General features: G+C 44.4%; 1 protein-coding gene across 4 annotated transcripts; it reads left to right on the forward strand.

Annotated features, from left to right (window-relative positions):
* Positions 1-771: 771 nt before the first annotated feature.
* On the forward strand, positions 772-26,694 carry IFITM10 (interferon induced transmembrane protein 10). 4 transcript variants are annotated; one of them, XM_033155070.1, is made up of 3 exons: positions 772-1,170; positions 2,930-3,362; positions 25,614-26,694. In XM_033155070.1, exons 2-3 carry the CDS (start codon positions 3,150-3,152, stop codon positions 25,761-25,763), a joined length of 363 nt encoding a protein of 120 aa, XP_033010961.1. In that variant the 5' UTR covers positions 772-1,170; positions 2,930-3,149; the 3' UTR covers positions 25,764-26,694. The 4 variants fall into 4 exon arrangements, with proteins under 4 accessions (XP_033010961.1, XP_033010987.1, XP_033010971.1 ...); XM_033155096.1 differs by having other exon boundaries at positions 2,930-3,272; XM_033155080.1 differs by lacking the exon at positions 772-1,170 and adding an exon at positions 1,353-1,583.
* The last annotated feature ends 250 nt before the right edge of the window (positions 26,695-26,944 follow it).

The following is a 26,944-nucleotide window of genomic DNA, read 5'->3' on the forward strand; positions in this document are numbered from 1 at the left end:
CTATGGAGGTTCATAAGTAGAACCTGTGTCTGCGGGCAACGATATTCTCCCCACTTGTGATTCCCAGCAAGTGGTATTCAGAGGCATGCTGCCCTCTGACCCAACCTATGTGGCTCTGATAGTCTTATCCGCAAATGGGAGTACAAAGAATCTGGTTGAACAGTGAAAATCAGTCAAAATACTCTATCATGGATCTATTAAAATATATAGAAAGGTCAAACTGAAGGTGGCGTACTTCAGAGAATAAAGGGATTCTTATAGGGGAAACTTTTTACAGAATCACTGGATAGAATTCCCAGTCTGAAAAGAGCAAACCAATAGAAGGGGGGGGGGGACCCAGGAATGATTGGCACTACCCTCATACTGTTTGGATATAAAAAGTGATGCTTTTGTTTTATTTTTTAAAAGAAACCCAGAATGGAGCTAGACTATTAGTTTCAGATTATACCCAGACTATTAGTTTCAGATCAAAATAGGATGAACTTTTCATGCTAGTAATTGTTAGCAATATATGTATTCTCTTACACAGTATTCTCTCCAGTTGGGATGTCGGTGGGGTTTGCTTTGTGTTGGGCGGGTACGGAGAGTGCGCCACCCTCAAATCCACTGAGGCCTCAACTTTTTTGTTCTCGTTTAGCCTTAACTCTTTGACCTCCCTCATCTTTCCACAGGAAACGTGTTCCAGCTCCCATTTCCCCTTCTTTGCCAGACTTCTCTCTTGGTTCCCCAGCTTTGTGGGCCAGCGGGGCGCTTCTGTACAGATACGTGTCTGCCGCCCGCGCAGGCGACATTCGATCTTTATCCAATTTCGATCTCTTCCCCATGACTGGAGCGCACAGAGCGCCCCTTGCCCCTCGGCGCTCGCGTCAGCAGGGCAACACCCTCCTCCCCACAGGAGACTGAAGAAGGGGACGGGGCGGGGGTGGCCAGGAGTCCCTCAGTGCTGCTGGCCACGCACCTCCATGTTGGACGGCGTGCCCGTGTCTGCATGCGCGTCGGTCACGGAGGCCCGGGCCGGGCCTGCTGGCTGAGGGACTTTCTGCACGCCCCGGACGCAAGTGGCCCCTCAGCTTCCCCGCTGCTTCTGAAACACCGCTGTGGACCAACTGGACGGCATTCAACTGGCAATGCCTGCGCCTGGACGCGGGGGGCGGCCCGCGTTTCCACAAGGTAGGTGGGAGTTGAGTGGGTTTGAGATTTGGTTATTATTATTGGCCTCCCGTGTAGAAAGTCGCCGCGTGCGCGCCCGCGCGCCCGCGAACACACACACACACACACACACACACCCCGCGCGCTTGGGGCCAGAAGGGCGGCAGCGGGGGAGGAGAGAGCGCGAGCGCACACCAACGAGCGCGCCTGGCCGAGGTGAAGTGGAGCTGGGCAGCTTCAAGGCTCTAATGAGCGTGTGCGCGCGCCTTGCCCTGATTGGGAATTGAGGGGAGAGAGATGAAGCTTGACCTCTTCCCCGCTCCCCTCCCCTGCTGTCCCCTCTCCCCTCCTCCACCAACTCCAGTTGTGGAAAAAGAAGAAGAGCCGGAGGCAGTGCTGAGCTGGAGATGCAGCAACTCCCCGAGTCCCTCCTTGTGAGTAGTCTCGCCTCCTCCTCCTCCTCCTCCTCTGTTCCGGAGATGGATGGATGGATGGGCGGCTAGATGGGCAGGCGGGCAGGCAAGCAAGCGTGGGGCTGCTTTTCCCAATTGGAAAGCGTATGGGAGAGGGAGAGAGGGAGAGAGGGGGGGGTTCTTTTAGTCTTGCACCCCCCCTGCTCCTCCTCTTCTTCTCCATCTCCTCCTCTTCTCACAGCCACCCCTGACCGCGCGACGTTGTCCAAACGGGAAAACTGCTGACAGGTGAACAGGGGGTGGGAGGGAAAGTCCATTACATCAGGAATCCAGCAAAGATGAGGATTCAGCAAAATCGAGAGAGAGACCAAAAGACAGACAAGGCAGGGCTGATCTGTCGCAGCTGTGCAGCCTCTTCCCGCGACAGACTCGCTTTCCTCGCCCGCCCGGCTCCCAGCACTCGGCTTCGATCCTGGCACGGGACAGGAGAGCTCGGATGATAAGATGGACGGAGGGGAGGAGGAGAAGGGTCGTCGCGGGAGGGAGGGAGGGGGACGCCAGCAGCGGATCGGTTTGGGGAACTGCCTGCTAGTCCCAGCCCAGCCTCCTCTCTTTGGAATTCTCTCTCTCTCTCAATCCATCCTCATCCTCATTGATAGTGTCTAGGAAGCTGATGCTGAGTTGAGTGAGTGAGGAGGGGCAAGAGAGAGGGAATGACAGAGAGGAGTTGTTGTTGTCAGACAATACTGCAAAGGACTTTGGCAGGGATCAACAGAAGACAGTGGGGAATGGGATTGGGGGTGGGGAGGAGGAGGAGGAGGAGGAGGAGGAGGAGGAGGAGGAGAAGAAGAAGAAGAAGAAGAAGAAGAAGAAGAAGAAGAAGAAGAAGAAGAAGAAGAAGAGAGAGCAGGAGATGGATGGGTCAAGCTCCTTGCCCTGCCTTTCCCGGGGTGTTGATGAACTCTGGGGCTGCTCTGTGTGGGAGGCGAGGGAGGGGGAGCCGAGCAGACTGCGGGAGGGAGCTGGGACACCCAGCTGCAGGGAGACCAGGAACTGTTACACTGCTGCATACATTAATGACTGCTCAGTGTGCCGGAGAAATACTCCTTGGTGGTTGGTACATGTGTGTAAACAGTCTTCTCTCTCTTCCCTCCCTGCCTGGATACGCTGTCCTCCCACTCCTCTGCTCCTCTTTTCCCCCCCAATTGTGTGCTGCCCTTTCCTCTGCCTTAATCCTCTTCTTCCCCCTCTTCTTCTTCTTCTTCCCTTCTGATTCCTGCATCCTTGCACTCTCTGTTTTTCTCCCACCTCTTTCTCCTTCCTGATTCTCCCTGCCTGCCTGCCTCCTTCCTCCCGGTCTTTCTCAGGGGATCACACTTTGCCAGGATATAGTTGTGTAAACTGGGGGCTGCCACCACGGAGAGACCACAGGAACCCCCCTTGGGCCCTCCATGTCCCTTTGACGGGGCCTTTTGGACTCGAAGACCCCCCCACGCCCCCCAGCAGGGGTGCTTTGCTTGCATCTCCAAGACACCCCCTGTACAGCAAGGATCGCCGGTCCTGTCTCCTTCTTCTGCCGTTTGCCTCATGGAGAACAAGAGCTGCAAAGGGGACAGCCTGCGGCCACCTGTCCAATGCAAACACTCTGTAGAGAAGAAGACGATGACTAACCCCACCACGGTGATTGAAATCTACCCAGACACCACCGAGGTGAATGATTACTATCTCTGGTCCATCTTCAACTTTGTATACCTCAATTTCTGCTGTCTGGGATTCATTGCCTTGGCATATTCTCTGAAAGTAAGTACCGATCTCAGATCTCAGCCCTTTTTAGTGAGGCTCTCTGGGGCCATAGCTGGAGAAAGTCTGTGTCCCTCCACCTGGGCTCGTTATAGTGAAGCTGATTTACTGCAGCTCTCTGATGAGAACTGCTCTTTCTTGCATGTTATTAGGTGTAATGTGTTGGGTTCAGGAGAAGAACTTTCTCTCTAGGGGGGCATGAATATTTTGGTTTGTGGGGCACAAATGTTTTGGCTGTGGAGCATGAACGTTTTGGTTTGTGAATGGCATCCAACAGAATAAAGAGAAGCATTCTAATAACCTGCAGGCATTCTTATGTGAAAATGATATAGGAATCTGGATGGGTAAGATGAGAAGAATCAGCCATTATAGATCTGAATTGGCTTTGGCTGTTGCTGAAGATTTGTGATTGTCTCTCTTCCGATTTCATGGTTAATAAGGTTGGCAAATGAGTTTTACAACTGACAGACAAAGAGCTAGCCAGGGGGAGAAATGTAATTAAAAGTATTTTGGTGAGTTAGGGATTCTTTCATGCCATCGCCATCCCTACCATCACCATCCATCATTGTGTCATTTTCTACTTTCTAATGCCCTTCATGAATAGTATTGGATTATTCTTTACAACAGTCCTGTGAGGTAGGTTATTAATATCCCTCCTTTTTTGTAGATGATAATATGAGATTGAGAAATTGTGGCTTTCTCTGGCTTTCCAGTGAATCTATGACTGACTAGGGATTTTAACTCAGTGCTAACAGGACTGCACTAACACTCATATTCCATGAAGCATTATCAGTTCGTGCAGGACTTTTTAAACTTTAATACAGCTTTTACTGAATCGTTTCCCAGTTTAACAGGCTAGAATATTTTGGCACAGTTAGATTTTAGAATGTTTGCCCCTCATGAAAGCTAGGAATGTGGTTTGGATTCTCCAAGTAGAAGTTCTGCACTTAGCATACTTGAATTTGTTGCATCAGTGATGTGTGAACATCTGGAGTCCAACTGATGTAGAAGCATGTAATAATACTGTTGCCTGCAGTGGAGGTACGGTGAATATTTATGCAAGCTGAGAATGTGGCTTAGTTTCAGCAAAGGGTAAACTTTGAAAACAGTATTTTAAGAGCTCCACAGAAGAATGCTTCGTAAGAATCTAATCAGAATCAGCAGGAGTCCTTTTTATGAACTTGTGGCATTGGGATCTGACCCTTAGTGAGAAGCCTTTTTGTTTTGGGGATCTGATTGGCTCTCAATGGAAAGGAATCGTTTGATGAATGCAGCAGCTGCAAACCGGAAGACCTGAGAAACCCTTGGGAAGCAGCCTTAAGCACAGATGAATCGCTTGTCAGCTTCTTACTCTGCTCTTCGGGGGACCTCTAGGTCCCTTATAACCCCTGCTGCGTTAGGCTAGCTTCTTCCTTTGGCAAGTCGGAGCAGGAAGGGGGTGAAAGAAACAGCTGCTGTTCTGCTGCTGTTTAGAATACCCAGGCGAGGAGGAGGAAAGCAACTCATGCTTCACTCTCCCTTGGGCCTCGTAAATTACAAGGTCAGCAATGGAGACCTTCTAGGAGAGCAAGATTGCTGGCTGGAGCGGTGGAATACAGAAGGGATGGTACATGTCATATTGGCAAGGAAGGTGGCTCTAGAAATGGGAGCTTTGGTTTAAAAATAAAAAAGGGAAATCAGCAAACATGTAGGAGATAATGCACTCAGGCAATTGAGTTAAAGGGAACCTACAGCCAGTTAAAAGGCTATAAAAGCCTTTTGGCTTGCTTGGTCAAAACAGGAACGGAGATGGCAGGGGTGGGAGATGAAATTCTGGCCATGTAGCTTATCTAGCTTGTGTAACCTTTTCTAAGGTAACACTACCCTCTGAGCACACCAGACCTGCTGTAATTATTCCTCATAACTGCAGGGTGAATATGAGCCAGCTGGGCTCCAGGATTTCACTGCTCCGTGCAGCCAACAAGCAAATTGCAATCATCTATCAAGGAAGAATGGATGGCGACTTCCCCTTTTACATTTTGGGGTGGGGGTGGGGGGTGGGAAATAGCTATCTGGATGTGGGGATAAAGAAGGCCCAGGGACTGTTGTGCAGCCTCCTAATATATCTGAGGTCCAGAGGGGAATATAACGGGTGTGTTTTGGCAGACAGCGTTTACACTATTCAGAGGGATTTCATCACAGAAATAGATCAATTAATTGCATATAACTCCAGCGACCGTGAATTCCACAAGAGAGCAATAGGGTTGTTTCCAAGCTAGCTGCACCCTCAGTCTCTTTGGTGTTACAAGCTGGCCACCAAATACCTGGCTTTGCTCCAACAAACTCCTGTGTCCCCCCCCCCAAAAAAAATATATTATTGGGGGGGGGGGTAAATAACTTGCCTCCCTTGCTTGTGTTATTGTATTTCTCCATTTCACTACATGTGAAATAGGGTTGCAGATGCCTCCCTCAGTCTCATGAAAGAGATTTTGGGAGGTCGGATGCAGTTAATGTGCTGTTGTGTGCCAACAGCTCTACAAGGGCTTAGCAATTTTTTGGCAGGCGGCTCAAAAAGTTATATGGCTCACCCCACCCCTTCAAAACATGGCTTCAAAACTTCGAGAGCAGAGTCTCCTTTAGAAATGGGAAGAAGGTCATTCTGCTCACAATGTCCCCCTTGTTGCAAGTTTAATCCTCAAGCTGTAGGGTGGGTTGTTGGTTTTTTTTGGTACCGTTATCTACCTACCTCACAAGCGCCTTGCAAAATGGGAAAGAATGTCAGAGCAAACAGGCCGTGGCTGCTCTGTGTTAACTTTGAGCATAGGCAATGCATTGTAGCACAACAGGCCAGCCTTCTGTGTATCTCAGTGTAGCATTTATGGTGGAGGGGGGGAATCACATTTCAAGCTCTCATTGTAAAAGAGAAAAGTTAGAAAAATGTACTGATCAAAACACACTAAAAAATTTGTAGCCATGGGAGTAGAGAGGTGAAGATTGAATTTGACCTCAGTTTTGTGTGCCAAGCTTCTGGGCCATACTCAGACTTCCTTCAAATCTGCTAGGCTCTTATTATCTATCCTTACTTCAGTCACCATGGTTCAAGCCTTAGTTTCTTCCTTGTCCTGTACTGCCCTTATCAAAATATCCCATGTTCTGTCGAAACCCAAATTGCATATATCTTACTAATTTTCAAACAATAGGGCAGGGCATATCTCCACAGGTGGCATCTTGGTTTTTTGCTTTCTAGCTCTTGTGTATTTGACCTTCTCATTCCTCATTGTATGTTATTAAGTCCTCATTGGTTTTCTGCCCATCCAACATGTCTTGGGTTCAGTGCTTCAGGAGTAATCTGCCTGCAAACAGGGCTAACATGCCAGGGCCATCAGAGGGCCAACTGACCAGACCTGGAGCAAAAAGAATGTTCTCTGCTCCAAGGTGCTGGGGTTGGAAGCTGAAGCCTGAAGTGCAGCACAGGCAAGAGTCAACTAGGTCCAAGCTCCCATTGTTTATGCCAGACCTGGCCATTCCCAGATGTGTCATACTGCCTACTACTTCCAGGGGCTGATGTTGCAGATCACCACACTCTTCCTTGATCTGAGGTCTGAGCACACACAGTTGCAGCCACCTGACCAAGCCAGGCTGCAGGTAGAGACCAGGCCAGGTGATAAGGTGGGGGATCAGCCCCTGGGGTCCCTGACACAGCACTGGTAAATGGTCCCCCTATGGCTTTTGGTATAACTTTTGCGAACACTTCTGCTTTTAAGCAAATTTCCAAGTGAGCAAGAACAGGGAAAATACAACACTAAATAAGAACAAGTAATTTGAATGATAGGGAGAGTAGTATAAAGTATGCCAAGCATTAGTTATGCGTGAAGTTCCTCGGTGACAATCTTTGCAGCAAATTCTTATTGCTGGCAGTCTACCATGTACAGTAGTTGCATTAGCAATACATGCTGCCTTAAAAAAAAATGATCAGAATCCATGGGGTGCTTCTGAAGAGGTTGCAGAAGAGTGTGTGCTACCCTGGTTGTCTGTGTTTCCTTCCCCTTCCCCCCCCCATTTCTGAGTGTCAGCCCAAACAAAATTGTTGTACAACAGCATTCAAGGGAAAGGGGGAAGCCCTTGCATTTGATTCCAAAGTTTGCATTTGATTCCAAATCATGGTCTGGCTACCTTCAGGTTGCACACTCCCTCTGATTCTCCCCCCCCCCCCAACCCATGCTCCTCTCATCTGTACCAATTTCCCCCACCCCTGGATCAAACTGGGCTGACTGTGGTTAATCTGCAAGTCAGAATTAGAAACTACAGTTGTCATCAGGACTGCAGATGGGATGATAGTAGATACTTTAAGTGTATCTGCAGCACCCCCACCCCCAAGAATTACTGCTCCTTTTTGCAGCTCATGAGCTGTGAAATTGGAGATACCATTTTGGTTTCAGACCTAGTGAGACATACATTTGGATAAACAATAGTGTTCCCTTAAAGCAGACATGTCAATTAGAACTCCTAAGAGGTGGTAGTAAAATAGTGAAGGGTAACTTGTTACTATGTGTAGACAAGCATTAAATGAGCCTTGAGTCCTATTCAATCATCTCTGGAGCCTGTTATATTTCACAAAGTTTTCTGCTTTGTGTTATGGCAAGGTGCTTTAGAAACAATTATTTTGTTTTGCTGATGTATCCTTTTAAGGATAATTGCATACAAGATTTGAAAGACCTTTGACAGAAGATGGGAATCCTCAGATAATATTCAATAGGCTGGATTCAACTTACTACCTGTAGTGGAAACCTGTGCAGGGACTTCTGCTGTGGCAATGGGGCTGCCCTGCCCTTGACCCCCACTCCCCACTGGTTTATCTCAATGGGAGCTAAGATGACCAAGGAAGGCATGGGTGATGGGCAGAAATTACTTAATCTTGTTCCTCCCACTATGGCAGGAAGAGAAGTGATGAAACTAGTGTCTGTGAAAAATAAAATAAAATTATGAGACTTAAAGTTTCTGAGCCAGGCAGATCAGAAGACAGAAAACTGAACTGGAGATCTGGAACATCTCGGGATGCAGCCTGTTCCACCGAAGCTGATGTGGAGACAGATGAATGTTGAGAGTCTGTTGGAGTTGTTAAGCAGAACTCTTCCATCTATGCTCACCATGTATAGCTGAAAATAAATACAAACATTACAAAATGTCTTAAGCCCCAGTGACTTCATGCCAAAGAAACACAAATCTGGGTAACTGCTCACACCTGAAATTTCGCATTGCTCAGAGAACTGGGACATTGGGGCAAGTGCAGCAATTTAATCTGAAGTCAGTCAATGAAGAAGTTGCATGCTGAATACACAGTGCAAATAATGTATTGGCAATTTTTTCATCTTAACCCGTGATTTAAATGCCTGGTTAATTGGAGGAATAAGTCAGTACATTGAAACAGGCAGCAAAGGGTTGAAATTGGGTTAGAAATGAAGGTTTTCTTTAGAAGATTCTTGTAGCATAGGTCTTGGAATAGCTTGTTTTCATCCTTCACCCCAATTTATTTATTGTTTTAATAAAATGGACTCTTGTGCACCATAACAGTAGTTTGAAGAATGCTTTCATCTATGGGCAAAGAGTTAAGCCAGATATTCTGAAATCTACAGCCCAATAACTACAAATGTCAGCATGAGCTAGACTTGTTCATTTAGGAGAGAGAGAGAAAATCCTTAACAGGTGTCTTGGATGATGTGTAGTTTTCCAATTCTTACAGTCCTTATAACCTCACATTTCCTCAGTTTTATCATCTAGGCTTTGAAGAAGAGCTAGCCAGTCAAAAGCTCCATAAAAATTTCATGCAGAAGATGCAGAAGTGCTTAGTGCAGGCTTTAGTAAAGATGGAAGGTTGAGAAGGAGGCACTCCATACTTTGCAGGATCAGAGCCATGCTTACTGCATGTAAATGTCATTCGGATGTAAACCCTAGTGGTAAAATAAATGTTTGGAATCCTCCAGAGAGGGATATAGATAGAAGTCTGTTTACCAAAAGTACTGAGAATCTATAGCTCCCATTGACTCTTTCAGAACAGAGCAATTCTAAAGATCCAAGAAAATGGCTGAAATTAAGGAAAGAGAAACAAGCTGATCATTAAGGTAGTGTTGATGTCTGTCAATCCATGGACCCGCGGGTGTTCGTTATAACAGAGAAATAAACGAAATAACCTGCCTTGTGCACCGATAAGAGCAATATAAGGAATGTCAGCAGGAGCATGTGGTGGGCTAGACAGTTTCTGTATCTTCATAGCTCTCACTGCCAGAAGGGACTATTATGGTCAATTATTTTGACCTTCTGCATGGCACAGGTCAGAAGATTTTCTGTCAGTAATTCCTGCAGCAAGCCCATAGGGCTCTTCTCTCTCTTGCAGCTCTGATTTTATAGCAGGGAAGAGATGGGGGGGAAATGGAAAAATGCAAGCACAACATTTGTCAAAGGCACAGAAAGAGAGTGACAAAGGAGGCAGTGCCCATTGCATTTGCGGCTTATGCACAGGGGTCTGTGGAATAGATAGAGGCAGAATGTACAGCAACATGAGCACTTTGGTGAGTGATGGATGTGTTTCAGATTTCTGCTCCATCCTTTTCTCCCATGGAGGGCAGCTTGAAAAACTAAAGTGAGTGTGTATTTATATATAATTTTTATGTTTTAGTTTTAATTTTAAATATTTTTGGAATGTATCCACTCCCTCCTTTTCTACTGTGCTGGAGTACAGTCCAGGTCCCCCCCCCCCAAAAGTCTTGCAATGCTCCCACTGACCTAATCCTATTCAGGTACTTGCTTCCTATGTTAAATCAACATGTGATGGGAGAGAATGACGATAAAGTGCACCAACTCTGTCCTGCGGTAGTTATTGGCAGCACTGTGCTGCTTGCCTGACCCCCTATCACTGTCATCACTGTGATGTACCAGGAAGGGGGAGGAGCAAGGTAGTGATGAGGTCAGCATGGTGCAAGCACACCAGCAGGAGCACCAGATAGATTCCATAAGTGCATATGCATAATCCCCATCTCAAAGCCAAATTACTCCTTCCCCTCCTGAAATGCCGCAGTGACAGCAGTGATCAGGGGTCAGGCAGGCACCCCTACCTTGCCATGATGACTGCTACTGCTGCCCTGGTCACCCTCCAGAAGCTGGAAGGTGATTGTCTGCAACAGGGAGCCTGCTGTGCTCATGTAAGTGCCCCACACAATGTAAAACCCTGACAGTCTCCTTCTAACTAATAGAGGGTGGTGGGGTGGGGACAGGGAAAGCAGAGTTCAACGAATGCCTAAATATGGAAATATGGATCCTGACTGCGCATAATACTTGCTGGACTTGCAATAAGTTGCAATAGATCATAAGTTAAATGGTGACTGAGGTGTACACTGTTTGCACTGAAATGCCTTTAGGCATCCTAATGATAAGACAGGATGAGAAGTGCAGAATGGATACATAGCTAAATTGCCCCCTAGCTGTTAAGCATTTCATAAATCAAAGCCAGCCACCTGAATTGTGTCTGGGATCCCATAGAGAAACAGTGCAAGTGCTCACTGGTGTAATATGCTCCTGCTGCCTCGTTTCATCAAGGAATGGCTTCACTCTGTAGCAGTTAGCGCTATCCCCATCAAGGGCAGCCGTGTGCTGAGTGTATTAGATTGTACAGTGACAAAGAGAAGATATGAACCATGTCACCGGATTTCTTACCAGGTGGACCTGGTGAAAAGCATGTCTGCCCACTGCTATAGGTTAGCCCTCCAGACTGAGCAGCAAGCCTAGGAGCACCCCAGCCTTGAATGACAATATGAAATCTTCACTACTGCCTCTCTTTCTCCTCCTTGGGAAAAAAGTTTGCATACTTCTACACCAGTAGAAGGTTATCTAAAAATCAAAAACAACAGCTACGACTACATCTTACTTTTTATCTTTTGGGAAACCTGACAATGGTATTGAAAAGTGGAAGCAATGTCCCAATTTACTATAGACCATCCTAAGACTGATTTAACTGAACAAGTGACAACTTGTGTGTGGGAATCACGGATTGGTCACTACAGATAACAGCTTTTCATTTCGTGTGATTTCATCGCAAACACAATGCGTTTCAATGACCACAGTTCAGCTGAGATTAATCAAAAGTTGATTAAAGTGGAATAAAGTGATAAGAAACTGCATAAGTGGAGATCAAGTGCTGTGCATGGCTATTTACTTGACACAGCCCCTGGTGCTGTGTAAGCTCAGGCAATGTATATTAATTGAGAAGTAGTTTACTCCAGGCAGTACTCAGACCACAACAGCAATTTCTGTGAAGAACTTTGGCCTACTAACATCACTGGGGCTGCATGTTTGCTCAAGCAAAATTAATTGGGGCCTCAGTTGCAAATAAAACTAGAGGCTGTCTCTTGAAGAAGAAAAAACCTGTTTTGTGTTAACGTAAGTTCAGAGTATTGTAGCTGAGAGGCAGCCAACATGCCAAAAGCTATAAGGTCCCCAGAGTTTGCTCTTGGAACTTTAAATAATTTATGAACTTAAAATAAATTTAAAAAAATAAAATGGTGTTGAATAGCTAAAATATTGCTTTAAATAGGCCCTAAAGTATAGGACATTAGGTTCAACAGGTTCCTGAGACCCCAGTGCCATGAGCTGCCTTTGCATCAGCACAGCAGCAACATATGGGATGAGGTTTAAGAGTGCAGGGGCCAGGGAAATGGTATATGATGGCAGCCTTTACCTTGACATCCTGAGCAGCTCCAGGCTGGATTTTTGTCTTAAACCTGCAGTTTTAAAAGATTTTTGGACGGGGTGGTGGTGGTATGTGGTACAAAAGCACAGAGGTCCCCTGTTGTTTGTCGGACCTCAACACTAAGAGGTTAGATATATATTTTTAAGCCCCAAGCCTGGCTTTTTTTTTTTTTTTTTTTTTTGGAAGAAGGTTCTGACTTAGCTTTCTCCCAAAGTGATACAATTCCATGTAATATGATGCTGCTGGTCATGAATTTCAGCTCTCAGTGAAAGTGTTTTGCTGATGGTCGGGATCTGCCTCTTGAAGACCAGAAAGTAGTTTCCCCCCAGGTCTGCTTGAGTTGCAGCACCTCTGTGGGAGGGTATTGGTGGAGCATGGAGTACTGCTTTTCCCTGCAGTATTTGTTTTGCCTTGCCTGTGCAAGCCTTATGAAGTTGCTTGCTTAAACATGCACCTTTCTTCTTGCATCTGGTTCTGACTGCATGTTGGTAGATAATTTCATGGGTTACATAGTTTGATATATGTGGGACAGTTGGGTCCTCCTATGGGTCTTTTGGTTGCTTCCACTATTGTAGGCCCATTCAGGGCCAAAGTAAACTTGACATTAAACTCATTAAATTTCAAGTGCAAATAATAGCTTCAGAGAGATTTTCTTTACGACTGCAAGAAAGAACGAGAAGGTTCAATTCCTCCTCACTGCCTGCTACAATCTTGATAATAATCACACACATACCATTTGATGCTTAAAAACAGCAACCCTGCACGTTAATTGTGCTTCCAATTGTTTCTCAACTCATAACATCCCATTCTCAAAGTCACTGAGGTCTAGTGAACATGGAACAATAGCGCCGTGAATGCCATTCTGAATCATTCCACGTGGCAGTTCTTGCCATGCGTCAAGCTTTTTGAGTGCAGCAGCTCCACAACAATGTGGACAAATTCCTCTCTCCACCACCTTCCAGTAATGATCCACATGGTAATTTGCAGCACACAACAACTTGCCACATAAATTGGCAGCATGGAGAGCAATTTAAAACAGTCCCCCATGTCTTATGCCATTGGGATCTCAGAAGAACCCTTAAGTGATCTAATGCAACTTAGCAGCACCAGAACAGTGATCATTTCACTTCTGCCAAGCTGATGCCTGATCCGCTAGGCAGCAGAGATAGGTGGACAGGGCTTCCCAGGCTACATGAAAGGTGGCCAAGGGACACATATGCCTTGTGGCATCTGTGCTGGACTTCTGACATGGGAGGAGCAGACCAAAACAAGATGCTATAGTGAAGGATATTTACTGAGAAGTAAGACCCACTGAGTTCAGTTGGACTTATGAGAACCATAGCTCTAGTGGAAGTAATTTTTGCAGTTTCTGCTCTGAAATGAAAGAGAGTGCATCTTCTGGGCTTGCTGGCTGCCTGTCAGCAAGTCATCAATGAAGAAACACGGCCATCAGATTATCCTATTTTGTTTTTCTTTGAAGAGCAAGCACTTGTAAAACCTAAACAAAAAAATCAAGCCTGCCTCACAAATAGTCTGGCAAGTATAGGCAGTCGAGTCAAGAATGATGCTCATATTATTCACCAGAGAAGGAGGGCTGCTCATATCTTTGGCAATACAGAGAATTCATGGCAGTGATCCACAAACTGATCCAACCAGACAGAAGTGGCGGCTTCAGCTTTTGGAGACCTTTCGCAACTAGGTTAAGAAAATCCACTTCACAGGAGAAACAGATGGCCAGAGTTTTAAGGGAGTGTTGCACACACACGCAGAGAGAAACACCTGAGTGTCTCTGGTGCTATTATATGAAGACTGTAGGGCACACTCTCACTTGTCTCAAGGACCAGAAGCATTGACGAGGGAAATCACAAACTCCTTGATCTACCAGTAACATGACAGTCCTGCAATCACCCTGTCCTTTTGACCTCTAGTGCCGCTGTCCATGGTAGTGGCTGCAAATCTTTTGACTCTGATCAGCACTGATCCGCCAACATTCTTCAGGGACAATCACAAAAAGCAAGGAGTCAGTGTGGGTTCCATGTAGCAGGAAAATGCACATAACTTTGTGAAATATAAGCCCCCTGCATGCCTGCAAAAACCCCACGGGATCCAAATGGAAGCAAATTAGGAGAAAGGGCCGAGGAGTCTATCACCAGCTGATGGGCAGAGATATAAGTGTTGAAGTCACAACGGGCCTTGAAATCAGAGACTGGTAGTTGGAGGGTAATGAATTATGACAGCAAGCCAAGAGAGGATTTTGAAAGAGTGAAAGAGTAAGCAGTCTACGTGGATGCATCTTGAAGAGCAGGAGAGACAAATTAGTTTAAACACATAATTTCTGGGTATATTTCAGAAGAGAGGGAAGTTTGGTTATTTGCACAGCAAGCTAGCATTTAGAACACTAATCGCAACAGAGCTCTAAGATCTATTCTGTGTACAGTGGGGAAGCTATTTCCACCTGGTGTTTCTTCTGTCACTAGGAATCTTATTTTGGTGAATTTCAGTACTGTAAATACGTATGTGGTTATTGCCATGCCTGTAATAAACAGAAGCAATGGTGCATACTTACCATTTCAGACTAGTACTCTGTGCAACACAGAACTAACCTGTGGCATTCATTTGCACAGTATGTAGCATTGTAGCAATGAGCGCAACTATAGATAATGTTAAAAGTGCATTGGGTGAATTTATGGAGTATAAGCCCTATCAGTAGTTTCTAAGCTAACACCAAAAGCAGAAACTCCATATTTAGAGGTAGTTCACCTCTGATCAACAGATGAGAGATAAAAGGAGATGACTACAGTATCTTTATCATGTCCTGCTTGTGAGCTTTTCATAGGTACCTTGAGCAATCACCCTTGAACACAAAATGCTGGAAAATATGTTTGTCCTGATCCAGCAAGGTCATTCTTATGCGTTTTCTACCCTTTCACTACCTGCGTTGTTTGTACAAGCCATGGAAACAGGGTGGTATGGGGAGGGGCTTGGCTTGGCTTCTATCACATTTGTCTCTTCTTTTTCAGCAGACTAGTTTTAAACTTCCTTTTTGGCACTAAAGCATTGAACTGGAAGTGAGTGAGGCTCTCATACAGATGTGCCTTTGCATTTTAAGTAGGGTGTAAATTCATCAAATGAGATTTGATAGTTTTATTCTGCTTGCTGATCTCTTGAAAACCTCACACACCAAAGGCTGCATAATGGAAACTGGATCCCCAGAGGTTTTACTTTAATTTATTTAATAAATGGCACCTTTTCAGAAAGTCTGGGTCTAGTTTTGAATTCTGTGCACTTACCACAATCTTGTTACAAGCTTTGGGAAACATTTGGCCTTAGGAATCTGTGCCTCAGCTCTCCATTCCATTTTCATTGCCCTATTAGAAGGACAAATGTATATATATTTGGTGTATGTTTTTGTTTGTTTTTTTAGGTTTGATAAGAGTTCACCCTTAGTAGCATAACATTATTTGAAGTCATTCTGGGAAAAGGAGTGATTAAAAGAAAACATGTATCCTCACAACTTTGTGCAGCACCTGCAAACAATAAGAGAGAGAGAGAGAGAGAGAGAGAGAGAGAGAGAGAGAGAGAGAGAGAGAGATACCAGGGATCATAGGAATGTTTGTCTCCAAACAGCAACCTCATCATGAATTCAGTGTTTCAATATATTTCAGGCTGCAATCCTATATACACAAACTTACATGAGAGTAAGCCCCATTGAAAGCAATGGTACTTAACTCTGAATAGACCCATGCAGGATTGCACTGTCAGTATCAAGTCAGGATGGAAGCCTGGAATCTTGTGCAAATGTTTCTAGGTTGGACAGTCAATGATATCTCAGAGGCTTTAGTTTACATGCATTGCCACAGCCCACTTTCTTGCTGGGTTAGGGAGGTGGGAGTATAATATTCAACTACTGCATTGGCCCGAATATAAGCCGCACCTTTAATTCAAGGGGAAAAAGGGGGGGGAAGACAATACCCAATATAAGCCGCTTCCTTAAAATTCTGCAGGCACTCACATCTGTCCCGTTTTACCGTATGCCTGTTTCAGTAGCAATATGGTAAAACCCAATTTAAGCTGCACTTTAACTTTTCACGGTCAGAATTTGGGGGGGGGGAGTGAGGCTTATATTCAGGCCAATACGGTAATTGTGCAGCAGAGGTACTGACTACCTATTACCTTGAATTAGAGATGCTGGTTTTAATTTACAAAGTCCTTCATGGCCTGGACCTGGTATATCTCAGATCATCTCTGCCCTTAGGAATCTCTTTACCTTTTAAGATCATCTAGGTGCCTCTTTGGAGTTTTCTTAGCAGGAATACTGGAGTGGCTTGCCAGTTCCTGCTCCAGGTGGATCACATTTAGTCAAAACTCTCCACTATGACCTGTCCATCTTGGGTAGCCCTAAACAGCATAGCTCATAGCTTCTCTGAGTTATTCAAGCCCCTTCGCCACGACAAAGCAGTGATACAGTGAGCAGGAATTAAAGAACCTTTTAATGAGGGTGAAAGAGGAGAGCGCAAAATATGGTCTGAAGCTCAACATAAAAAAAAACTAAGATCATGGCCATCACCACCTGGCAAATAGAAGGGGAAGAAATGGAGACAGTGAGAGATTTCACTTTCTTGGGTTCCATGATCACTGCAGCTGGTGACAGGAGTCATGAAATTAAAAGATGACTGATTCTTGGGAGAAAAGCAATGACAAACCTAGGCAGCATCTTAAAAAGCAGAGACATCACCTTGCCGACAAAAGTCCATATAGTTAAAGCTATGGTTTTCCCAGTAGTGATGTATGAAAGTGAGAGCTGGACCACAAAGAAGGCTAATCGCCGAAGAATTTATGCTTTTGAATTATGGTGCTGGGGGAGACTCTTGAGAGTCCCATGGACTGCAAGTAGCTCAAACCCATCCATTCTGAAGGAAATCAGCCCTGAGTGCTCACTGGAAGTACAGATCCTGAAGCTGAGGCTCCAATACTTTGGCCACCTCATGAGAAGAGAAGACTCCCTAGAAAAGACCCTGATGTTGGGAAAGATGGAGGGCACAAGGAGAAGGGGACGACAGAGATGGTTGGAAAGTGTTCTCGAAGCTACCAACATGAGTCTGACCAAACTGCGGGAGGCAGTGGAAGACAGGAGTGCCTGGCATGCTCTGGTCCATGGGGTCATGAAGAGTCGGACATGACTAAATGACTAAACAACAACAAGGTGCCTCTTTATGAGAGCAGTAAGTGGTTCTACCTTCTTGGCGGTGGCCCCTTAATTCTGGATCACACTGAGATCTGCCACTGTGCATCCCTGCTAGGATGTTGCATGAGAGTGTTTTTTGTTTGTTTGTTTAGGCACACTTTCCCAAATATGATTTTTACTTGTGTTGTGTTGGCTAATATTGTGTGTGTGTGTGTGTGTGTGTGTGTGTGTGTGCTTTGACGTATTGATTGGTTATGACTGTTGCTTTAATTATTTTTATAGTGTGGTGTTATGGTTATTTATATTGTTTGATAACAACTTGAATGTGGTGAGATAAGGATGGAGATTAGGTGGGTATGTGTATAATTTCATTTGCGTGGAACAAACCCTTGGTTTGTGCTGCATTTATGTCTGGGTGGATAGGGTTATATCAGGTAGACAGAGTCAGTGGACAGAAGTAGTTCACTAGAGATAATTGAGAATCTGTCAGCAGCCTACCCTGTTCCCAGTTGTGGCAGCTATTCTACTAGTAAATGCTGCAGAAACATTATGTGTGCATAACTCTTGGGACAGGATGTCTACACTGTGCCAGGAAAACCATGAATCTTCCTGGTGAGAGCACAATGCCAAGATCTCCTTTATCGATCCTTATGCAACAGCAGCTAACAGAGAGGGAAAGAACAGCAACACAAGGCTAAATGAGAACAGGGGGAAAAAGATAGTTGCACCTTGAGAAATGCTGCTGACCAGGAGTTCTGCATAATAAAAGGCACAGCTGTGAATCTGTTAACCCCCACATAATCACAAACTGGCACATCACCAGAACCACATGGAAACCAGGGGGGCATTTATGAAGACAGGACATCCTGGAGTGGCCAAAGGTTAAAGAAGTCAGGGCTCCTGTAGCTTCAAAGAGGGAATTTTACAAGGGCAGCTTTTCTCATCCCTGCAGGACCACCTGCACTTCCAGGAATTCCCTTTTCTATCCAAGCAGCTATTAAACTCACAGGAGCCTCTTCCTCCTTTGAATCTGGTCCCCCGAGGCTGTCATTTGCAACACCTGTCTGGTGCCTGGAAGGAAGCATAGATTAGCATGCATGAGGCCATGGCTAGTTAAATAGGAATCACAAGAGGTAGCAGTGTAACAGCAAAGGTGCAGTGCTCTGGTCCTGTGTCAGACAAAATTCAGCAGCAGCAGCTGGTGCCAGAATTGTACTCCAAATATGCTTGGGGGTTGGGGAAGAAAAGAGGATGAGAGAGACCTGTGTGAACAGCTTTGCTGTGGCAGGAGGCAGCATATAGTTCTTTAACATGGGATGCCAGAAGGGCATGTAAAAGTACGCAAGGTATTGTCAGCTTGATTAAAGAGTGCCTGCTTTCTCTGTTATAATCCCTGCTGATACCCTGCACTATTTCACGAAGCACTGAAAGCATTCAGTGTGGTAGATAATCCATATTAATCTTCAAAACAATAGGAAGTGGGGAAAAGGAGCAATGTGAGAAAAGTGGGGAAAGGAGGACAGGAGGGAATGACAAAGATACAGATCAAAAGGAGGGAGAAAGTTCATTCTGGTGCTCCTGGGAGATGTACATTCCTAGAACACTTTCATTTAAATGCTCCTAATTATCATGGGCATCTGCAAGCCCTAAATGAGCTGCTCTTTTCATTTGTTCTTTTCAGTTATTTCATCAAAAGTGTTGTACCCCTGCAGCTCCTAGAGACTTGTGCTGAGATTTTGTCTGCATTTCACTGCAAAAATCAGGCTGGCTACAGTTTTGGAATAGCTTCAGGCCTGGCCCCCACCCACTGCCTTGACATAGCAATCTGACAACAGAGAAGCAGATGTTAAAGGAAAGGTATAGATAGAGAATGTGGGAGAAAGAGGAACAGCAATAGGAGGAAGAGGTGTAGAAGATTCAGACAGAGAATGAGACAAAGGACCTTTTCATACAATGTGTTGCAGCAATCCTAGGTTTGCCACAAAGTATAAACTGGATATAAATTAAAGCCACTTTGGGAGGATGGAATTTAGGGTGGAGAAGTGCTGGGAGGAGTTGCTTAATCTTTTCCCAGTTCACATTTTTTCTTCTTCTCCCAATCCCACCCTGTAATGGGTTTCTCCTCCATATAGTCTCAAAAGAATGACTACCATAAGAAACATACTTCTGGATTCTTGGTGGGGGAAGCTACATGAGAAGGCTTTGAAGCAGGGACACAGTGGATGGTGAAATGGAGTTTTGCCCCCTTGTTGATATTATTGTTAATTTCTCTTACTCCTTGGTACTGCTGTTTTTGCTGCTGTTTGGCATGTTATGTTGCCACTTTGGGAATCCTTTTGGAAGAAAAAGCAGGGTATAGTGAAATGCTAAGGGTCCCTTCCCATGTCATATCTCTGCTCTAAATTCCTGCCTCCTGAAGTAGCTTTTCATTTCAAACATGACATGTCACAAGGGCACACTTACACACATTTGCTCATAACATGTAGTTAGCTGCTTTGTCCCTTTCTGGTTCAATTTGCAGTGTTTGGAAGAATAGTCAAATGGTCCCATTTTCTTCTCATTCTCTTCCTTGATTGGTGTAATTGCAAGACAGTCTTTGTTTAATAAGGGACACGGGTGGTGCTGTGGGTTACACCACAGAGCCTAGGGCTTGCTGATCGTAAGGTCGGCAGTTCGAATCCCTGCGATGGGGGAAGCTCCCATTGCTCGGTCCCAGCTCCTGCCCACCTAGCAGTTTGAAAGCACATCAAAGTGCAAGTAGATAAATAGGTACCGCTCCAGCGGGAAGGTAAACGTCAGTTCCGTGTGTTGCTCTGATTCACCAGAAGTGGCTTAGTCATGCTGGCCACATGACCCAGAACCTGTACGCCGGCTCCCTCAGCCAGTAATGTGAGATGAGTGCCGCAACCCCAGAGTTGGACATGACTGGACCTAATGGTCAGGGGTCCCTTTACCTTTACCTATAAACTGGATGGTAAGCTGCAACCAGTTCTAGATTTCTGATAAGTGAATCGCTATGGCACATATGTTTCCAAACACACATGTACATTTTTAGATGCACATTTTAAAGGGTTTTTTTAGATCTAAAAGAATAAATAAAATGCAAAGAAGCACATAGTGCTAGAATGTATTAATCAAACAGAGGCAACTCCATGCAAACATCTTCACTACACAGGTGAATCCATTACTCAAATGATGGCTTGAATAGGTGGAATAGCCACCACAAACGGAACACCACAGACAGAGCTTTTATTTTACCTGAATCATTACACTGTTCAATGGAAGCAAATTAGCCTGTTCACCTGGAAATCATTTAGGGCCCCTCCAGACTAGTGGGTGTATTCTGCAACCTATCAGTGATGCAATAGCAGTGTATTAGCGGTGGATTTATACTGGATCACTCACACATTGTTCCATTTTATTAGTTCTGTGATGCATCTCCAGTGTTACCACATCATTGTCATCTGGAGGGGGCACAAAAGTGGGACCAAAAATCCTTGGAACTTTGCAGTATGAAAAGTTTGGAGGCTTCAGCAGAAAACTGGGGGACATGCACCAGTTGGAAACAATGGCGTATGTTTGACTCAAAACTTTTACGGTACTGAAAGCAAGATCGCATATAACTGCCCCAGTGCCAACCTGAACACAAATCATGATGGATGTGCAATGAAAAGGACACCTGGAGGGGCCCTCAGTGATGGTGTAGTCTTGATTATAGGATTGGGTGTTGATGTGGGAAGCCCAGGTTCAAAACAGCACTCAGTTATGAGCTCTTTTTGGTAGCCTTGGCCAAGTCTCACAATCTCACCTATCTCAGTTTTTGAGGAGGAACAAATGTTGTTTGGAGCTCCTTGGGGAAAGGGGAAAGGTACAAATGTAACTAATAATAATTGACACTAATGCTAGCTAATACATTATTTAGGGTGTTTTAAAAACGTTTTTGCAGAGATGGCTGCCGTTGCTGTGCAGTGGCAGTGAGCTGTGCACAAGAGATCTGTCTTCACCGCAAACTTAAAAGGATTTAAAGTCTTAGGAATTGTCCCCCAATGAATTGATTTATAAGTCACCAAATGTAGGATACGATGTCATGCATTACGCTGCTATGGTTCTCCAGCTGAATTCTCACCACAATTAGAATTCCCAGAGCAATTTGTGCGAAGTCATATGGTGCCCCCCCATGGAGCTTCCCCCATCCCCCAGACATGATGCTACATTGGAAATGGGGGAGGATTTGCTGCCCTCCAAAAAAAAAATTTAAAAATTGGGACTCCACCTCCTACCAGCCTCAGCCACTCAAGGATGAAAGCAGTGGTGGTCTGGCGCCATCTTGAAGTCCACAGGTTTCCCACTTCTGCTTTAGGGATAAGTAAAACTTATGTGCTGTTAGTATTTGTGCAACAAGTACTAGTCAACAAGTGGCTCTTTCCCCATTATTGTTATCTCCATGGCAAGAAAACATGACCTGTTGATTCAAGATTGCTTTGAGACTCTTGAAAGGATGCTCGTCAAAGGTGGTGAATCTAAGGAAGACTATGGGCCAAAGCTAGAGGCAGGTGAAATGGCTGGGTTTCCACAATGCAATTTCATTAAATAAATAAATAAATCCAAACCCACCCAAAGCAATGTAGTGGGACCATCTCTGAAGTTGTTTCCAGTGAGTTGTAGTAGTGTTTGCTTTACACCCACCCACATCCACAAAGTTTACAGTATTAGGTGACCTTGAATCAGTCGTTGTGGCTCAGTCTAACCTACCTCACAGGGTTGTTCTGAATGTAAAAAGGAGGTGCTGCAAGCTGTTCAGAGAAAGGGCAGGGTAAATAATAAATAATCATTGGTGTCTTGGTGATTAGAACCAAATTCATGTAGCCTCTTCACTAAAAGAATACGATTACAGTTCAGGATAGAAGGGCTTGCATTTGTGAAATCTCTGTGACTCTGTTGAAGTTTATCTGCAAACAAATAAAATCCCTTCAGTCCTGCAGTCTTGGTAACTATAAATGCATTTTGCAAGAAAATGAGACACTGCAAGCGGAATAAACTAAATAATGAAAACAAATGATATGCTATTATTCTTAATATATTCAGAATGCATATTATTCATTTTCTGATTGTCCATTTTCAAAATTTAACGCAGAAACGGAAATATACCTCCCCACCTGCAGTGATACCACCGTCCACACCATATATTTAAAGCATATGATTTTTCAAAAGAATCCCAGAAATGTGTGCGGCAAACACACATCTGGATCCCCAACGGGGAGATGCTGAGAAAGAGCACTGGGTGGGGAAAGGGTTAAACATCCATCTATTTCTCTGCTCCTTTCTGGAGCTGCTTTTTTTTCTTAAAAGAAGTTGATTTAGGGAGTTAATATATGCATTTGCATAACAGGCAGTTTCTCCCTACCTCCTTTTACAGTTCAGTCAACATTAGCAATCTCCTTCAATAGCAACTGTGCCAGCAAGCAGGCAGAGTCTGTGATAAGCAGGGAGTATATTTGTAAAAGAACGGCCTTGCAAGGAGAGCAAAATGGAAGATCCCATGTATTTAGAATGCACGGGATGTTGCTGCATGGCCTGAAATAAGCTGCAGGCTTTGGAAATTGGCAAGCTGGAATCACAGACCGAATATTTGAACTTGTGGCTTTTGTTGTTGCCATCATTTCATTGAGCAATGTCAAGTTCACAAGGCAGTAAACACTCAGGGAGTTATAAAGGAAATCGCTTTTAAAAAATGACTTGCATGAATTCATGGTAGATTTCTGGAGACACTTGGTCAATTAAAATGTTTAGCTCTTTCTAGGCAGCTCTGCTGCACTACAGCTTGGCAGGTTTGCCATACATAGTTCACCACTGACACCTGCTGTTTAGCTTGGTTCATTGCAAGTGGGCTTCAGTTTCTTACTGCAATCTTATGACCTGATGCGAGTCAGTAAGGCAGAGGTAGCTAATATAGTGTCTTCTATATGTTGAAGGCTCTAACCATCAACAGTCCAGGTTGTTGGGAGTTGCAGACCACAACATCTGAAGGGCATCACATGCCCTCCCCCGTGCACTAAAGCAGTAACTCACTGCAGTATGAATTAGCCATGTTCATGGGGTGAAGCAAAAGCAACAGTCTTGTGGCCCCTGAATGACTAACACATTTACTATGGCATAAGCTTTTGTGGACCAGAGTCCACTTCACTATATACACTTGTGTGTAGAGAGGTGTGTGTGTAAATAATGAGATCTAATGACAATGAAGTGCCAATAGTACACTCTGTGAAAATTCACCTGAAGCTTAAAATAACCCCAGTGACTATTCACAACAGCAGTAATTGGTGATACCCTAATCATTGTTAAATTAATTAATGTCTGTAGTGGGACAAGAACCCATAGTCTCTACTTATGCTCAGAACTGATATAATCAAACTTCTTAATAAGTTCTAATTCAGTGGTTTCATACCAACGTCTTCTTTTAAACTTGCTGTGTCATTGAGTTTCAGATCAGTCTCTATGTAATAATAATAATAATAATAATAATAATAATAATAATAAACAACACATATCTGACATCAGGAATGGCAACGTTCAGAAACTCGTGAGAGAACATTGCAGTCTCCCAGGACTCTCTCCTAATGCTGACTTGAACATTGATATTCTCCAACAAACGAAGGATGATTAAGTTATCACAAATTACCGCTGTTGTAACTGATTTCATTGTTTTCGTGCATACATTTAAACTTTAATTATACTGTCACAAGCTGTACATTTGGCATTTCATTGTCATGGGACATTGGTCCCCCCCCCTCCTTCCTCTACACCAGTGGTTCTTAAAGGAGAGGGGGGCAAGTGTGGCAGGAAGATTCAAGGACAAAGAAATGTTTAAATATTTCAGTGTAGTATAGTGTCAAAACATTTTTAAAAATATTTGCAGGAAATGGATAGGTATCTTTTCAAAATGAGAGCTGGAGCATCAAGTGATACTGAGGACAATCCTAGTTGTGTTTTCCAATCTATTTCGTATCAGTAAAAAAAAAAAAAAAAAATCAGTGTGGCACAAGCAATTCATTATTCTGTAAGTGCCCCAGAGAAAAAAGTTTGAGAACCACTGTTCTACAACCATGTGTATATAGACCCACTGACAAATCAAAGCAATGCATCTGATGAAGGGTACTCTTAATAACCCATGAAAGTACTATAGCAGAATAACATTAGCATATAGAATGTAACTGTAGTCACGTCAAGCTTGATCCGTATGTCTACAGCTTATGCACACCTGAAAGAATTGCTTAGTGATGCTGCTTTTGGATTCTCTCTGTAGAGGCCACCTTCTCTCAGTCACCTATTCCAGAATACAGAGGCACCAGCGGGGCTGCTCCAGAGCATGCAGCTTTATTCTTGCAATCTTAATGATGGGCAGGATCTACTCTGTAGTAATGAAACTTGGAGTCTAGCTGCAGTGGCTATAGGTTAAACTGCATAGGATCTGCATAAGACCTCCATTAGCCTAACCCTATTAATATTAATATACTTACAGCTTCTTGCTGCAGTGGAATCCTTTGCCAGATTTCACTAGGAGGGATGGGACGCACACACACACACATATACAATTGACTACTGACAGCTCCCATAAATACCCATGATCCAGTTGAAATAGGAGTGCATGACAGGGTTACCTGAACTGTATATTGCCCTGCCATAGTGTGCTGTGCTCAGAAGGAGCATTGGAAATTAACCTGGCTGCAGTCACAAAGGAAGCACATAACAGTGCCGAACCTGGTGAAGTCTCAACTTAGAAGGCCACGGATTTTTGCCATTAGCTGTTAAAGAAATGAAATGTCTCAACTATGCACAAATTGTTTCCTCCAGTGCATGACACACAGCCCATGTCAATAGTTAATGCCCCAGTCATCTCCACTCCATCTTCCCCTCCCCATTATTTGCATCTCAAATTTTGCAACCAATGGATAGAGCAAAGACATAGTTTCCTAGAGGAAGTAGCTATACACATAATACAATACTGCTCTGTGCTCTCAAGGAAAAGCCAATTAGCACTTACCTGTCATATGCACACACACACACCCCAACCCCCGCTGCTGACTCACCTGCTTCCCATCATCACATTTGCATTGCTATTGTTCACCCTGCTGGAAGAAGTATATCAGTAGTACTGTCCTGATGCTTTGGGAGTCTATCAGAGGAACTAAATGCATATGATGCAGTAGGAAGAAATGCTTCACATTCTTTGAAGCACCAGAAATCACTGGGCAGGTCTTGTCATAGGGTGTGGCTCTTGCTGTAGCTCAATTACTTGGCTTCCATTTTTGACATGTCGCCCAATGATTATTGTCCTTGTTTTTTCCAGGTTCGGGATAAAAAACTCCTCAATGACCTGAATGGTGCTGTCGAAGACGCCAAGACTGCCCGTCTTTTTAACATTACTAGCTCGGCACTGGCCACTTTCTGCATCATCCTTGTCTTCATCTTTCTGCGATACCCACTCACCAACTACTAGAACGTGGCCAGTAGTTGCTGCCCAAATTCCCGTGCCAGAAGCCGCCATTGAGTTTCTAACAGAAGGGACACAAACAAATAAAACGACACCCATGCAACTCCCTCCAAATGACAAACGCCACCCCAAACAGATCGAAGAAACAATCAGGACTCCCCTTTACACTCCTCCCCTCCCCTCCCCCCCAATAGCCTGACTGGTATGTGAACTTCCGTAGCAGAGAGTTTTACTTTTACATTTTGTACACAAAGTATTTATTTTCATGATAAAGAAATAGGATTTGATGGTGAGATGGAAACGATGCGGCTTAATCAGAGGGGACGGCGGACTGCGGTGGAGGAGAAGCGGAAAGAATACACCAGTGATCCCAAGATGAAGGCAACGTAACCAACCTGAGACTGCTGAACTGAGAGGATGGGGCAGATTGCCCTGTTGGGCATGGTGAAACGCAGACCTCTTTGGGGATATACCCCTATGTCTGTACAGAGTTTCAGAAGCTCAAGAGAGGGAATGGAATAATTTAAAAAAAAAAAAAAGCTTGCTGCTAAGAGTTAGGCATGGCCTTTGCAGAACATATCAGTTGCATTCAGACTGCTTCCAAGTTCTTTCCCTCTCCGCTCCTCACTCTGTGTCCCCAACACACACACACACACCTTTGCCGTCTACATTTTTACCTGTTTTCATATTTATTTGATTGAAGCCCATAATAGCTTGCAAAAATGTTTATAAATCAGGAAATTTGGGTTCTAGACAGGTTACACTAGCCTCTCCTGATGAATCCTGGAGCCTTCCAAGGTAAATCCCAGAGGGGAGGGGAAAAGTAATGGTCCTCTTTGGAACCTCATGGAAACACTGAGAATGTAGACAACTTATGGAAAATTTGCATAGATCCTGTATCTCTGTCAACTTTCAATAAAAATACCTCTAACCATCAGACACTGTATATTACAGGTTGCATGTTTCTGCCTCATAATGCCATCCACAGCAGGAGAAAGCTGGGCTTTGCTGACCAATTTAAAGATGGTAGGATTTCATTTAATATCGCTTTTTAAACAAGCTGAACCATTCTTTTTAAATATTACAATATCTAGGTCAGTGTCACAGTGCAAAAGTAAATACGTTTTTTCCAACTGCCCCATTCAGCAGTTTAGTAAGCCTACAGATAATTTGCGCCACTTGATAAA

Source organism: Lacerta agilis, chromosome 1 (genome assembly GCF_009819535.1).
Source record: "Lacerta agilis isolate rLacAgi1 chromosome 1, rLacAgi1.pri, whole genome shotgun sequence".
Lineage (NCBI taxonomy): Eukaryota > Metazoa > Chordata > Lepidosauria > Squamata > Lacertidae > Lacerta > Lacerta agilis.

Excerpts from the sequence above, each read along its gene's own strand:
- IFITM10 (XM_033155070.1), top strand. The coding sequence starts at position 3,150 with ATGGAGAACAAGAGCTGCAAAGGGGACAGCCTGCGGCCACCTGTCCAA. Across the intron at positions 3,363-25,613 it reads CCTTGGCATATTCTCTGAAA|GTTCGGGATAAAAAACTCCT; the intron begins GTAAGTACCGAT and ends TGTTTTTTCCAG.